Raw genomic sequence first — 16050 nt, forward strand, 5'->3', positions numbered from 1 at the left:
ATTAAACGCAGTTTATTAGAAAACTTCCCTTTAACCAACCCAAGAGCACACGCTCCCAACAGAGTCCTAAAGAAAAATCACAGAAATATGACGAGCATATGACATGGATGGCCAACATAGAACAGCTATATAAAAGGCAACTGTATGAAAACAACAAACCAGTCAGCAATAAAACAGGGAGACAGACTATGATGAGACTGGTAGCTTAGGGGCCCTTCTGATGCCAACTGTGGAGCAAATAACCCCCCCGTCCCAAACATCCCCCACTTTATAGCAAAGAAAATAGCGCCGGGTACAGGGTACGCGTGGGGTAGAAATATTGTGAGTAATAACAGATCTTGGGCATGCACTGCATGGTAACATGCATGTGTGCGATAGTAAACACCCCTCTGAATGGCCCGAGGAGCGGGTCCTCCCACTGCCGACTACTGCCAAGACTGGAGCCCCCCTGCAGGCAGCCTAGCACTGGCCACTAACTCCCGGCTGTCCGGATGGCCCAAAAAGCGGGACCCCCACAGCTGCTTGTTGGGTGAGTGGAGCCCCCTGCAGGCAGCTTTGCACTGGCACCGAAAAATGAGGCCCCCACCACCAAGTGCCGGCTGAAGGGAGTCCCCTGTGGGCCACCTTGCACATGTCACAAACCCCCCCGATTGATAAATGAGCCTGAGGAGACCACTGTCTCAGGCTGCAGCCGCACGTCCACCTTGTGGTGCCGAAACCTGTAAATTACGTCAGACAGTCACCTGGAAATAACGCAAAACATCTGAAGTGTCATACGAGAGGGAAGGCCTACAGGAGAAAGGAAAAGGATGGCGGATTTAAGTACAGCCTGACTCCTACAAATTCAGGCTAACCTGCGGCCAGACTTCTCATATATATATATATATATATATATATATATATATATATATATATATATATATATAAAATTTAACTTAAGAATTATTTTTGAGACAAATGTTTCCTATTTGTCCTGTTAACACCATACTTTTATGCTAATGTGCAGAAAAACGCAGCCCAACAAACATAAACATGGTGGGAACAAGTCCTAAGAAAAAAGAATTTCATATCTTGGAGTACAGGGCGCAGGCATAATATTGATACACCATGGGTTATACCTTCACTGTGTATGAACACTAGCAGGATTTTGGGGACATGCCCCCCTGAGGTGCCTCCCATATAGCCCTGCCCCACTTCGTGAATTTTCAGTTTTGTAGCAAACAATGCAGAGTAAACCAAGGGAAGCAGGGTAGGTGACCTTTGTCCTGTATTGTAATCCAATTCATGGAATTTACAGGAAAGTAAAAAATTAATCGTATAGTACAGAAACGTATTCATGCACCATGGACTGTCACCACCGCCAATCAATGAGTACGAAGGGTGCGCAACAACTAGGGACACAGAATTGTGTCAACAGGTCCAAAAAACAACGGGAACAAAGAACCAAGTTCAGAGTGCCAATGCTAGAATCTTGAGGCCAAAAGCTGCATCCGCAGAAGATTGGATATCCACATGGTAAAATTATATAGACAAGGTGGCAGCCCTACACAGGCTACAGAGGCTGGGTACTGAAATGCCTAGAAAATTCCCACCAACCTGGTGGAATGGGCACAGGAGGAGGAAATTCTTTATGCACAGTGCATTGGTAGATTTGGAAGCATAGTGCCCCTTCAAGGTTTGGAGCGGTGAAGGAACGGTGTGTTTACTGCTCCTCCACCGAAATTAATGGGGCAGTGTGGCTATACCACCAGCAAAACGCCGCTATTGCGGTGCATTGTGGGCAGTTTTAACCCTTTCTCCCCCGCTAGCGGGGGTTAAAAACGCCCCGCTAGCAGCCGAAATGCGCTGCAAATCCGATGGTAAAACGCTGCTAAAAATATTGGCGTTTTACCGCCTGACACTATGGGCGGCGCAGTGTGAATGGGGTCTAAAAGAATGGATAAGGCAGATACCTGCCCTTTAAAGGTGCTAAGTTCTAGTCAAGGCCTGTTTTCAGAAGACCAGAATGCTATGCACAGAGTAATCTCTGGGACTGAATTGACTGCTTTCACACCAGGCGTTTTGCAGACGCTATAGCTTTAAAAATAGCGCCTGCAATCCGCCGGAGGGCTTTCACACTGGAGCGGTGCACTGGCAGGACATCAGGAAAAGTCTTGCCAGCAGCTTTTTTGGAGCGGTGTGTTTACTGCTCCTCCACCGCTGATTCCCATTGAAATCAATGGGGCAGCGTGGCTATACCGTGCTTCTTTGCTTCTTTGGAGCAGTGTGTTTACCACTCCTCCACCGCTGATTCAAATTGAAATCAATGGGGCAGCGTAGCTATACCGCCAGCAAAAGGCCGCTATTGTGGCACATTGCGGGCAGTTTTAACCCTTTCTCGGCCGCTAGCGACGGTAAAACTGCGCTACTTTTTTTTACTTTTTATTTTTACTGCCGACACTATGGGAGGCTCAGTGTGAAAGGGGTCTAAGAATGAGGATGGAATAGAGACATTTAAGATAGCAGATCTGGCCTGTTGGAAAGGGGCCAGAGGTTGTCTGATAAGCCTGAGTATGCCTGTGTACTATGTTCTATTGTAAACGTTTGGTGCAATTAGAATCACTGCTTTTCTCTCATGCTCTATTTTGTGTAGCAGACAAGGTAGAATTCACACTGGAGGGAAGGCATAAATTAGCCTTAACTGAAACCAGGGGATTGTTAGGGCATCTGAGGCCAGGGCTACAATGTTCCTGTTTCTGGCAACAGAGGTAGCATGTTGTTGAATTTGGAGGCTAGGATTTCCACATCCTGAATCACCCATTTTGTCAGACTGAGCACATCTGGGTAAAGAGACCATTCACATTGGTCCAATTGATTTTGATTTTGATTTGGTTTTCCTATCTAGATCTTTAGTTAGTCCTCATTTCATAGGTGTATGCAGACTATTGCATTAGGGTGTACACCCCAAAGCCGTGGTAAATAGTGGGTGTGGCCAAATTGTGTTTACAGTGGGAGGGGCTTAAAGGGTGTGGTTAAATCAAACAAAAGTCTTCCTGTACCCATAAAATATGCTTTTGGTCTTCCCTCCCCCCAGCATTGTACATTCACACTGATGCTGTATGGTTTACATGGTTGCAGCACAGTGTACCTGTAGTGGGTTAGTTGCACTTTGCCATAGACTTCTATTGTATCCCATGGCTTTGGTGCACTTTCAGAAAGCATATCAAAACCATGGGACATAAAAGAAGTCTATGGCAAAGTACAGCTAACCCACATGAAAACCACGGGTACACTGCTCTGCACCCATGGTGTGGGAAAACTGCACCACATTAGTCTGAAAGCCAAGCTGACCGTTTATTACTACTGACTCCTGAACTCTGCCTCACTTACTACTGACATCTGAACTCCACCTCACTTACTACTGGCCTTTGAACTCCGCCTCACTTACTACTGGCCTCTGAACTCCACCTCACTTACTACTGACATCTGAACTCTGCCTCACTTATTATTATTATTATTATTATACACGATTTATATAGCGTCAACAGTTTACACAGCGCTTTACAATGTATAGACATTTATATATATATATATATATATTTTTTTACTAGTAATGGTGGAGATCTGCGATTTTTATTGGGACTGCGATATTGCGGCAGACTAATTGGACACTTTTGACACATTTATGGGACCATTGACAATTATACAGCAATCAGTGCTATTAAAGCACTGATTACTGTATAAATGTCACTGACAGGGAAGGGGTTAACACTAAGGGGGCGATCAGGGGGTTCACTGTGTTCCCTCACTGTGTTCTAACTGTAGGAGGGATGGGACTGTCTAGGAGGAGAGAGATCAGTGTTCATACATAGTATGAACACACGACCTGTCTCCTCTACCCTGAGAGAACTGGGATCTGTGTGTTTACACACACAGATCCCAGTTCAAGCTACTGGCATTGGCTCCGGGCACATGCTGCAGGTGCCCCTAGTGGCCAAAAGGCAAAGTGATGTAAGGTAACGTTGTTTTGCCCAGCCGTGCCATTTTGCCACAGTAAAACTGCGGTGGCTGGTTGGCAACCAGTTAAATGATGGTTTCAATTATTAAGGCAAAAAACCTGTCCAAACCTGCCTTGCTTTATGTGAAAAAGCAATTGCCCCCTAAACTTGATAACTGGTTGTGCCACCTTTGGTGGCAACAACTGCAATCAAGTGTTTGTGATAACTGGCAATGAGTCTTTCACATTGCCGTGGAGCAATTTTGCCCCATTCTTCTTTGCAGATTTGTGTTAATTCAGCTACATTGGAGGGTTTTCCATCATGAAGAGCCTGTGTAAGGTCATGATACAGCATCTCAATTGGATTTAAGTTCGGGCTTTGACTAGGCCACTCCAAAACCTACATTTTGCTTTGTTTGAACCATTTGGAGGTGGACCTGCTGTTGTGTTTGTGATCATTGTCCTGCTGCATAACCCAAGTGCACTTGAGCTTGAGGTTGCGAACTGATGGCTGGACATTCTCCGTTAGGATTTTCTGGTTACATCAATTATGGTAAGTCGTCCAGGTCCTGAAGCTGCAAAGCAGTCTCAGACCATCACGCTATCACCACCATATCTGACTGATGGTATGATGTTCTTGTTATGAAATGCTGTATTCGTTTTAGGCCAGATGAAACAAAAAGATAAATTTGCCTAAAAGTCTTGGGGATAATCCAGATTTTTTTTTGGTAAATTGTGTTTTTTTTGGCCAGCAGGGGCTTTGGCATTGGAACTCTCCCATGGATGCCATTTTTGCCCAGTATCTTTCTTATTGTTGAATCATGAACACTGAGGCCTGCAGTTCTTTAGATGTTGTTCTGGGTTCTTTTATGACCTCCTGGATGAGTCGTCGTAATGCTCTTGGAGTAATTTTTGTAGGCCGGCCACTCCTGGGAAGGTTTACCACTATTCCAAGTTATTTCCATTTGTGGATAATGGCTCTCCGATGGTTCACTGAAGTTCCACAGCCTTAGAAATGGCTTTGAGACCTATCCTAGACTGATACATGTTTGTTTCTAATCTGTTCTTACATTTTTTAGATTGTGGCATGATGTGTGGCTTTTTGAGATCTGTTAGCATTCTTCACCTTGTCAGACAGCTTCTATTTATGTGATTTCTTGGTCTGGCAGTAATCAGGACTGGGTGTGGCAAGTGAAATTTAACTCAGCTTTCCAAAAAATTGTGGTTAATCACAGTTCATTCATGATTCAGCATGGGAGGGGGGAATTACTTTTTCGCATAGGGCCAGGCAATTTTGAACAGCTTTATTCCCTTAATAAATTAAATATTAATTTAAAAACTGCATCTTGGATTTACTCGGGTTATCTTTGTGTAATATTAAAATTTGTTTGATGATCTGAATATATATATTTCTGCCGTCAACCCGTCTGTGATAGAATAACCCAGTATATTATATATTAGAAACAAATGACTGGACAACATACAAGCACACAATAAGGAATGGGTATATATCTGATTTAGCTATGTTTATGTATCTATTTTTATAAAAAAACGAAAACTTGTCCACTTCTGTAATGTTGTTCGCTGCTCTGTGACATGAGGGACACTAATCTAGGCTTTTAAAACTTTTAATATGTAGGAAAAGTCAAATCATGATCATTGGCACAGCCTCCAATTTAAATTATGAAAACGAATTATAATTAATAATGTAGGTACTGTAGTAAATATTTTAGGAGGGTAAATGAAGCTCAGCCAGCCCAATGCATAATTAGAAGATATTATACACTCTTAGTAATTATTACATTGTTATTATGTAAACATGACTGATAAAAACAATTGCTATGCTCTTTAAATTGACAGTGAATTGCATGACAATGGAGGAAGAGTCTTTTTATGCAACTGGCCTGTAATAAACCCTGAGCTCTCAAAAATCCATTCATATTCATTGCCATCATATTACTGCCTGTAATGCCAGTAAGCTCATCTTGCAGTTATTGAGACTTAAAAGTCAATCTAAAAATGACCTTAAATTATGCGGCAAAATGCCCTAAACCATACAAAAGAAAGCAATCTCCGAAAGCACAATTTACAAAGAAGCATTTTTGCTCGATAGGGTTTAAATTTGTCTGAAAAGGAAAAGGCAATCAGCTGTTGTCTCGTATCAAGGTGGCACAATGTCAGATGAGGCTACTAAACACAACACTTTATCTCCTGTTGCAGATGGTAGATAGACAAGTGATGGTGTCAACATCAGTAAATCAGACAGCGGCAATTGTCACTGATGTCAAAACACATGGTCCACAAATAGCCCAGCAAGCCAAGCCAAGCCACTGGTCTACTCTGCAAAGAATTGAACATTATATACTGGATTGTTGCACTATATGATGAAAACAGTGGTGAAATACATTTTCTAATATTAATTTCATAATACTTTTCCTAATAAGAATGTAATGCTCATAAAAAAAACAGCGTGTGCAATAATTCTAAAGAAATTTATACTTTGAATATTTTTATTATATATTTTGAAGCAAAAAATATGTAAAGTGACACACACTGATCTGTATTTACTTGTTTGGAATCATTTTATTTCAGCAGTTGATAACAGCTTAATAAAGTACTTTGTTAATCAAAGTTTCTTAAAGTGACAGCCAGTTTACTGGAAAATTATAATTTAAAGCTGAAGTTTACGTATGATTTGTTTTTGCATAGCTATAATAATCTAGCTTGGACTGATGTAAATATACATATCTCATACCTGGCTGATCCCTATGTAAGCTATGAATCACTGTAGTAGTCACCACTACTAAAGTAAAAGCAGCAGTCTTCCAGGTCTGCCATTCATGGAAAGCTTTGTATTTTTTTTTATTTAATACGAGGCATTCTCTGATTGAAGGAGGTGGGCTGGTGACATCACTATCTCCACCTGCTCCAGTCAAAGAATGCCTTGTAACCATTGAAAACAAGGCTTTCTCTGAATGGCAGCACTACTGAGCCCTCTGGTTAGTTTTCAGAATTGCATCTGCTCAGCACTGGACCATGAAAGACTACTACAATGATTCACAGGTTACACAGCGATTATTCAGGTATGGGATATGCATACTTACATATTTGGTCAAAACTGGACCAATGCAACTATGCACAAAATAAATTACACCTCAACGTTAGCTTTAAAGCAGACATATCAAATTCAAATTCCACTGAAACAGAGGGCCTAGCTGACATGATTAAGTGCCATTTCAAATCATATGACCATATTGAACTGTACTGGGCAACCTTGATAAAGTCATCACTGATGAAACATGTAGGGCCGAGCACCGCAAGGCCGAAAGCATACATAATGGTGATTCATGTTGAAAGTTGAAGCCCGACCAATATGAGTGAGCTGTCAGCTGGACTATGCGGTAAGCGCTGAGCCACAGGTTGCATCTTGTTCTGCACAGCAGTGTTGAAGCCTTTGTTTTTAATACTTCTGTGACTGCAGCTTATATCTAAAAAGGGATAAATAATGGCATACAGAGAGCACTATTTGTCCTATTTTTGTATCCTTTTATGGCTGGATTTTGCTGAGGAAGTGAATAAACTGGAGAAAGAAGAATTAGTGTACCAGGTGTCCAACTGATCCCGGCTTGAAAAGGAAAGGCATATTAGGACCTTTTATAATTTAAAGGTCTTATATTAAGGTGAGAATCCATCTTTAACCTCTCTGATGTTGGTGGAGAATAAAAGATACACATTTGGATTTTATTTCAGTTTTGGGAAGGAGAGTTATCACTTCTTTGATGCACAGACCGATTAATGTATGGACTAATTTTGATATTTGTTCACAATTTATATACGATTTTTCTGAGCTATATATTAGGCACTGGTTTGTAAAACAATTTTTGTATGTTATCACTTTTTTTAACTAACAAAAATAATAAAGTTATTTTTTGATAAAATGTGTTCCTATTCAACCACCCCCCCCCCCAACCCATTATTATTATTATTCTTTTTTTTTTTACAATTTTTTAAACCTATTCATATTTTAACATTTTTATTCATTTGTTTGTTACATTTGTCATAAAAAAATGCACACAGTTGTAAAAAGACATTATTTACGTGTAAGTATATTTGCAGTGCTTTGCAACAGAAACCTAACTTTAGTGTTATTATAAATAGGGCAGAATAAAATGTATACTTTTTAACTACAGTAACACTATTTTTTAACTAACAATTATTGTTCCTGGTAGGATTCAAACTTAGAACCCCAAGCTGCAAGGTGCGTAAGCCAATTACCAGCCACTTATCAGCTAAAAAACACAAACTCGTGGGCCTGGACAAACACAGTTGACCATGTTGTCAGCAACATAAGTATATTGTGTCTTTGACAACATATCGTCGGACTGTTGGCAGAAAACTGTGCAAGTATACACCAGTCCCAAAACAATACAGTCACCTTCACCTGTGGATCACTCCACCAGCCAGCAGTGACCATTTTGTTCTGGGCAGACTGTGGCTAGCAGGGGGAGAATTGTGATCAAGTAAGTAAAAAATTTACAAATTCTTTGTAAATACCTGCTGCGCACATTGCTTTTCAGACCAGCATTTACAAACCAATGTGTAAATTAAAAATGATGGATCAAATTTACTTTCCAGGCATCTTTATTAACACTGACTCAATATTGATATTGGTACTATTCTAAATGGCCAGTGCCAGATACTAAGTGATTTTATAGATTTTGACAGACATGGCCAAGTAAATGAAGGAGCCAGACAATAATGGGTATCCAAGACTGTTGGAGAGCTAAGACGATGTTATATTTTTATTGTTAAAATCATAGTTGCTAAAGTGTCTTTTTTAAATTCCTAAAGTAAAACCTATGATGAGAAAAACATGGGGGCTGTTTTGCTGATCTGTTTCTGAAATTGCTGGTTGCCCACGCTGATCAGTTGGTTAACACTCTGAGCAGGTACTGAAATCAATGACTTCAACACTGGAGCAGGTCCAGAAATCATAAAAATGAAGAGAAAGTGTTTTTTTTTAATAAGTAACTCCCTAAGTCAATTAACAAATAATGAAAACATTTTAAAAATGCATGTGTCTTTCATGCATGCAAGGATAAACACCAGTAAGTGTGAAGAAGACCTTTGAGTTAATTTTTATTTCAAATATCCACTACCTGTGAATATTAAAAGAGGTAAAGTTAGGCCACTTTGAATAATTTAGCTCATTTGAAAGAATGGGGATGCGCGAACTTGAAAATCATCACATTGTGGAAAGTTAGTTAGCATCAACCTGTTTCAATATTTGGGCTAAAATATGCTGTCCATGATTGGGCTTGACTTTACTATCTATTTACTATCTATGCAGGCCAAGAGAGAATTAAAGTGGAACTAAATGCCTGCAAGGTCCAGCGCTGGCAGCTTCTTCCAGATCCTGGTCTTTAGCCATCTTGATTGACTGGTGCAGGAGAACATCACTCCTGCACTAGCCAATAAAGAAGCTACCAGCCCTGGACCTTGCAGGCATTTAATCCCACTTTAACGCTCTCTTAGTCAATACCTATTCTACAGTAAAGAGCTTGCCTGTTGTTGAAATTTAAAAAAAACGCCTTTAGTTCAGCATTAAATTGAAAGCCTTGTATCTGAAGGTAGTTTTTAGTGTGACTTGTAATGCTTCTACAAGCTTGTTCTTGTATACTTTTGTTATTGTATGAAATATATCAGTTTGTAGATTAGCCAATAGAGATGTAAAACCCTAAATTTGCATTGACTCTACCCACCTTCTTAACAGCTGTTGAGATACCAACTGCACATGGGGTGTGCATAGTTTTTAATGTGTCAAGTAAGTAGTGCTCCATTGTGAGATGGAGCAATAAACAGAACAAAACTAGTCTATAGTACTGCTAAACAGGACATAGAACCTGCTTATTTAATGGTCAAATATGGCTGCCCCATATATATGTAAAATTGCAAATTATTAATTGAAGCAACTTTTTTTTTAATAATTAACACATTATTGGTAATGCTATTAGTATTAACTTAATCTACTTTACACTTACATCCCAAAAATAATTGAAAAGACAGTACATTTTTTCTTTAATGCATTTGCTTATACAGTCAACACATAGTATCTTGATTATGTTTGCTATCAACTGTGCATTATTTTCAATTTCTGCGTTAATGTATTGGACACTTCTTACCATAGACTAAACTTTGCCTTGTAAATGTCTTACTTTATGAGTATAAACAGCTGCGTTTATGCCTCCCTGAATTTCCTATTTCATTATGAAGTTGTCGCCATGCTGCGTGTGAGCGATAGGCAGTCTGAGGCACTGTGGCTACCAGCTGGCACTGGAACATTCTTCTATAATAAAGGTATTAGTCAGCCACCATTTCCTATTGTCTTGATTATATATTTTTTTATTTTCTTATTTTATGATGCCAAGGCTATTCTTTGTTCATTTTATAGGCGCCAACATAAAAAACAAATGCAATCAAAGCCAATTTTTAGGCACATATGTGCTGTGACATAAAATCACTGTAAGCAGCGGTTATACTTTCATAAAATGCAAACCCAAACTATGTTGTATTTTTAATTAATCTTTCCTTAGTTGCATAAAATACAGATGAGGATGTTGTGTATTGTCATTTGTCCAAACAGTCAAATGCTCCAACAGTTAATTTATAGTGAAGCTCCAGCTGTGGGTTTAAAAAGAATTTTCCTGGGCGATGGCTCATTTTTGTAATATCTTTATTTAGCCACAGTTGGCCTACTCCTTGATGCATTTCACCCTGATGGGCCTATTCACAAGAATGTGTTTGGTATTCCACTGCCTCCTTGGTATTGTGAGTATGGATGGGCTTCTTGACCAACACTTGGAGTGTCTTTAGCTGGGGAGATCGTCAGTCTGCTGAGCAGATACTGCTTGTGATGTGATCTCTTCATTAAATGTTTGGACCTTTGTTTACGAATCCAATGTGCTTGTAACATACAGTATCTCAAAAAAGTGAGTATACCCCTCAGATTTTTGAAAATATTTTATTATATCTTTTCATATGACAACACTGAAGAAATTACATTTTGTTACAATGTAAAGTAGTGAGTGTACAGTTTATATAACAGTGTCAATTTGCTGTCCCCTCAAAATAACTCAGCACACAGCCATTCATGTCGAAACTGCTGGCAACAAAAGTGAGTATACCCCTAAGTGAAAATGTCCAAATTGGGCCCAATTAGCCATTTTCTCTCTCCAGTGTCATGTGACTCGTTAGTGTTACAAGGTCTTAGGTGTGAATGGGAAGCAGATGTGTTAAATTTTGTGTTATTACTCTCATTATCTCTAGCTGGTCAATGGAAGTTCAACATGCAACTCATGGCAAAGAACTCTCTGAGGATCTGAAATAAAGAATTGTTGATCTACATAAAGGGGGCATAAGCTATAAGATGATTGCTAAGACCCTGAAACTGAACTACAGCACTGTGACCAAGACCATTCAGTGGTTTAACAGGACAGGTTCCACTCATAACAGGCCTCACCATGGTAAACCAAGGAAGTTGAGTGCATATGCTCAGCGTCATATTCAGAGATTGTCTTTGGGAAGTAGACGTATGAGTGCTGCCAGCATTTCTGCAGAGGTTGAGGTCGTGGGGGGTCAGTCTGTCAGTGTTTAGACCATATACTGCGCACTGCATCAAAACTTTATGCATGGCTGTCATTCCAGAAGGAAGCCTCTTTTAAAGATGATGCACAAGAAAGCCTGCAAACAGTTTGCTGAAGACAAGCAGACTAAGGACATGGGTTACTGGAACCATGTCCTGCAGTCTGATGAGACCAAGATAAACTTATTTGGTTCACATGGTGTTGTGTATGGCGGCAACCAGGTGAGAAGTAGGGATGGGCCAAACACCTCCTTGTTTGGTTTGCATAAGTACATGCGAACAGCCCAAAAATTTGTTCGAACACACGAACACCGTTAAAGTTTATGGGACACGAACGTGAAAAATCAAAAGTGCTAATTTCAAAGGCTTATATGCATGATATTGTCTTAAAAAGTGTTTGGGGACCTGGGTCCTGCCCCAGGGGACATTTATTAATGCAAAAAAAAGTTTTAAAAACAACTGTTTTTTTGGGAGCAGTGATTTTATTAATGCTTAATGTGAAACAATAAAATTGTAATATTCCTTTAAATTTTGTACCTGGGGGTGTCTATAGTATGCCTGCAAAGTGGCACATGTTTCTCCTGTTTAGAACAGTCTGACAGCAAAATTACATTTCTAAAGGAAAAAAGTAATTTAAAGCTATTTGCGGCTATAATGAATTGTCGGTCCCAGCAATCCACATAAAAGTTCATTGATAAAAAACGGCATGGGATTCCCCCATAGGGGAACCCCGAACCAAATAATTTTTTTTTAAATGCTCCCAAATTCCATACCAGGCCATTCAGGTCTGGGGTGGATATTAAGGGGCAACCCACGCCAAAATTAAAAAAAATTGGTGTGGGGGTTCCCCTCAAAATCCATACTAGACCCTTCAGGTCAGGTATGGATTTGAAGGGGAACCCTGTGCCAAAATTAAAAAAAATGGCATGGATCCCCCCAAAAATCCATACCAGACCTTTATCTGAACATGCAACCTGACAGGCCACATGAAAAGAGGGGGGACGAGAGAGAGCCCCAACTCCTGAACCATACCAGGCCACATGCCCTCAACATGGGGAGGGTGATTTGGGGTAGAAGGGCCTCATCCCCACAACCCTTGCCTGGTGGTTGTGGGGATCTGCAGGCGGGGGGCTTATCGGAATCTGGAATCCCCCTTTACAAGGGGACCCCCAGATCCTGGCCCCCTGTGCAAATTAGTAATGGGGTACAAATGTACCCCTACCATTACACAAAAAAAGTGTCAAAAAAGTTAAAAAAGACAATAGACGATTTTTGACAATTCCTTTATTAATGTCTTCTTCTTTCCCTGCTTCTTCTTCCATCTTCTTCTGGTCTTCTTTCCGTGTTCTTCTTTGCCCATCTTGTTCTTCCCCTACTTCTTCCTCTATCTTCCTCCGCTTCTTCCTCCAGTCTTTCCGTCCGGCATCTTCCTCCGGCTTCTTCTTCTCCGCTTTGTCCTCCGGACGATCCACCTCAATGGGAGTCTTCCGCTGTGTGACGCTACTGTTCAGGTGATAGCTCTTATCGCCAACCAGTGACCCTGCCCCCCTCTGATGCACAGATATTTCCCTGTGGTGTCAGAGGGGGGCTGGGTCACCCGTTTATGAGAAGACTGTGGGGGAATCCCATGCCGTTTTTATCAATTAACTTTTATGTGTATTGCCGGGACCGACAATTCATTATAGAGTAGTTTTAAGTGACTTTTTTTTCTTTAGAAGTGTCATTTTGCTGTCAGACTGTTCTAAACACGGAAAACATATGCCACTGTACAGGCATACTATAGACACCCCCCCGGTACGAAATTTAAAGGAACATTACACTTTTATTGTTTCACTTTAAGCATTATTAAAATCACTGCTCCCAAAAAAAACTTTAATTTTTAAAACTTTTTTTTGCATTGATACATGTCCCCTGGGGCAGGATCCAAGTCCCAAAACACAAAATGTCTTATAACTAGCCAGGAGGCTGAATGTTATTTTACTGGATTGTGCTGATGCAGGCCCCTGGGAAGAAAACTCTTTTTCTTTTTGTATGATGGAAAGGTAATAAATGAACACAGTCAGGAAGCCCTTAAATGTACTTTGACATCTGAACTACCTCTCTGAGGGCTCTACACTTGAAGTTGTGCCCAACAATAGACAGACAAAAATGTAAAATGTGGAATTACTGTGGTTACATAAATGAAAAGGGAAAACATTATCTTGATTGTACTGTATTGTGGTTGCTTTTGGTAAATCCATTAAGACCAATCAAATCTCTCATACAGTTATTTTATACCCCGTTACTGTGCACTACACTGTGGAGCTACCAGCATATAGATTAATATCTGTGCAATAAATAAAAAGATGTGTGAAATAACTGACATGTTGTTTTTTTTTTTTTTCAAAAAGTCATGAAGGCTATACAAAGTGATAGTAGGCTAAACAAAAAAAGAACAGAGCAGAATATGTTTGACTATGCAGATGTATACTTACTTGTTATACATTCTAGTCGGAGTTCCTGAATAGCTTCCTTTAAACATCTAGCAGAAGAAAACAGTAAGTAAAAAACAGTAAGCTTAGTGCTAGACAATATTACATACAATACCTATACAATCTCTATTTGTTTGTTGTTGTTGTTGTTGTTATTATTATCTTTTTAAGTGCTTTAGACAAAGTACTCACAGATGGCAAATTAAACTGATTATCAATACTGTATTGTTTTCTTGGCATTTGCAAGACATTTTGTAAGCGGTTAAGAAGAATCAGTGTGTGTGTGAAAGCATGCTTGACAAATGCTCAAATACAAGTTATCTCTTACATTTAGCTGTAGTAACAACCTAGGTCAGCTTACTGGAGGCCTCTAAAGATGGGGTTGGGAAATTGTCATGTAAGGCAGGGCTCAAGTCCTGCGGGAACGCAGGGGAACTGAGTTCCTGTACTTTTTCCACAACTGGAACTTAGTTCCCGTTAGCAGCCGCATCCTGCATATGCCTGAGTAACTGGTTGCTAGGCTGAGTAGCGCCTCCGAGAGATAGCAGCCAACCACAGACACGACACCAGACAGAGCCACACTTACTGCTGGTAAGGATCCAGCCTGTTCCCACTGCCCAGTCAGTGCCAGACAGTCCCGGGGCCACCGCCGACTACTCGCGCAGCCGCTGTAGCACATTGCCAGCAGTGCAGCCCAACTCTGAGCTGCCAGACTTCTCCAGTTCCATTTCTCCTATGAGTCCTCCTGCCCACGAGGTCCGCTGCAAGTTTGCCGCCCACCAGAGTCATTGACAAACTTCCAGGTTAGTGTGTTACACACACTTTGTTAGTTACAGTGAGCATGCTCCCCCTCCGTTCTGCTGCTGTCTCCCCCACTCCCCCTCTGTTCTGCTGCTGTGTCCCCCACTCCCCCTCCATTCTGCTGCTGTCCCCCACTCCCCCTCCATTCTGCTGCTGCCTCCCCCACTCCCCCTCCATTCTGCTGCTGGCTCCCACTCCCCCTCCGTTCTACAGCTGTCTCCCCCACTCCCCTCCGTTCTGCTGCTGTGTCCCTCACTCCCCCTCTGTTCTGCTGCTGTGTCCCTCACTCCCCCTATGTTCTGCTGCTGTGTCTCCCACTCCCCCTATGTTCTGCTGCTGTGTCCCCCACTCCCCCTCCATTCTGCTGCTGTGTCCCCCACTCCCCCTCCATTCTGCTGCTGTGTCCCCCACTCCCCCTCCGTTCTGCTGCTGTGTCCCCCACTCCCCCTCCAGTTTTCCTCCGTGTCGCCCTCCGTTCTGCTGTCCCCCTCCGTTCTGCTACTGTCCCCCTCCAGTTTTCCTCCATGTCCCCCTCGTTCTGCTGTCCCCCTCCGTTCTTGTGGTGATTATTCTGTTAGTTTGACAGATTAACTTATTTTGTTTTTGTAAACTGGCACTTTACAATAAATGTTGCACTGTATTTTCTGTGAAATATATATGCATATGAGCGTATCATTTTTTTTGGCCTTTGTGGCTGTATATAGGATATAGGCACTCTTTATATGTTACCATGATTATGCATGAGGCTAAAGAACTGTGCAATTTTTGAATTAATATTAGAGAATATTGCTATTACTAACTATATGCCCCTCTATCAGTACAGAGGTTAATGATGCTCTACCCCACAAGAGATCTGCTAATGCGTAATGAAGCATTTGTGATAAATTGAATACTTATTCCTGTAAATCAGCTGGGATACTCCCAAACCTTTTCAAGTGAAAAGAAAGAAGCTGTGACAAAAAGATATCAAGCCAGTAGTTAAGTACTTAACAGTCTCAATCATTACTCTAATTGGTATTAACAAACCTTTGCGCCCTTAAAATCAAGCTTTCTGGTATTACTTAATAGCAAACAATTGCATGCTTTAACAGTTTTGCTGCACAAAGAACATCCTGTATGTGTTGACATGTATTAAATGTTTACACAACAATTTCAAATTC

At 40.9% G+C, this 16050-nt stretch overlaps 1 protein-coding gene across 1 annotated transcript in view; it reads right to left on the reverse strand.

Annotated features, from left to right (window-relative positions):
• Positions 1 to 16050, reverse strand: part of LOC143960154 (uncharacterized) — a 226091-nt gene that overhangs the window by 10441 nt on the left and 199600 nt on the right. Inside the window, exon 13 of the mRNA XM_077468464.1 lies at positions 14093 to 14139. Coding sequence (XP_077324590.1) covers positions 14093 to 14139 — 47 coding nt within the window. The remainder of the gene's footprint in view (positions 1 to 14092; positions 14140 to 16050) is intronic.

This window comes from Lithobates pipiens, unplaced genomic scaffold (genome assembly GCF_037356315.1).
Source record: "Lithobates pipiens isolate NorthernLeopardFrog02 unplaced genomic scaffold, aLitPip1_a1.2 Scaffold_8, whole genome shotgun sequence".
In the NCBI taxonomy this organism is placed as follows: domain Eukaryota; kingdom Metazoa; phylum Chordata; class Amphibia; order Anura; family Ranidae; genus Lithobates; species Lithobates pipiens.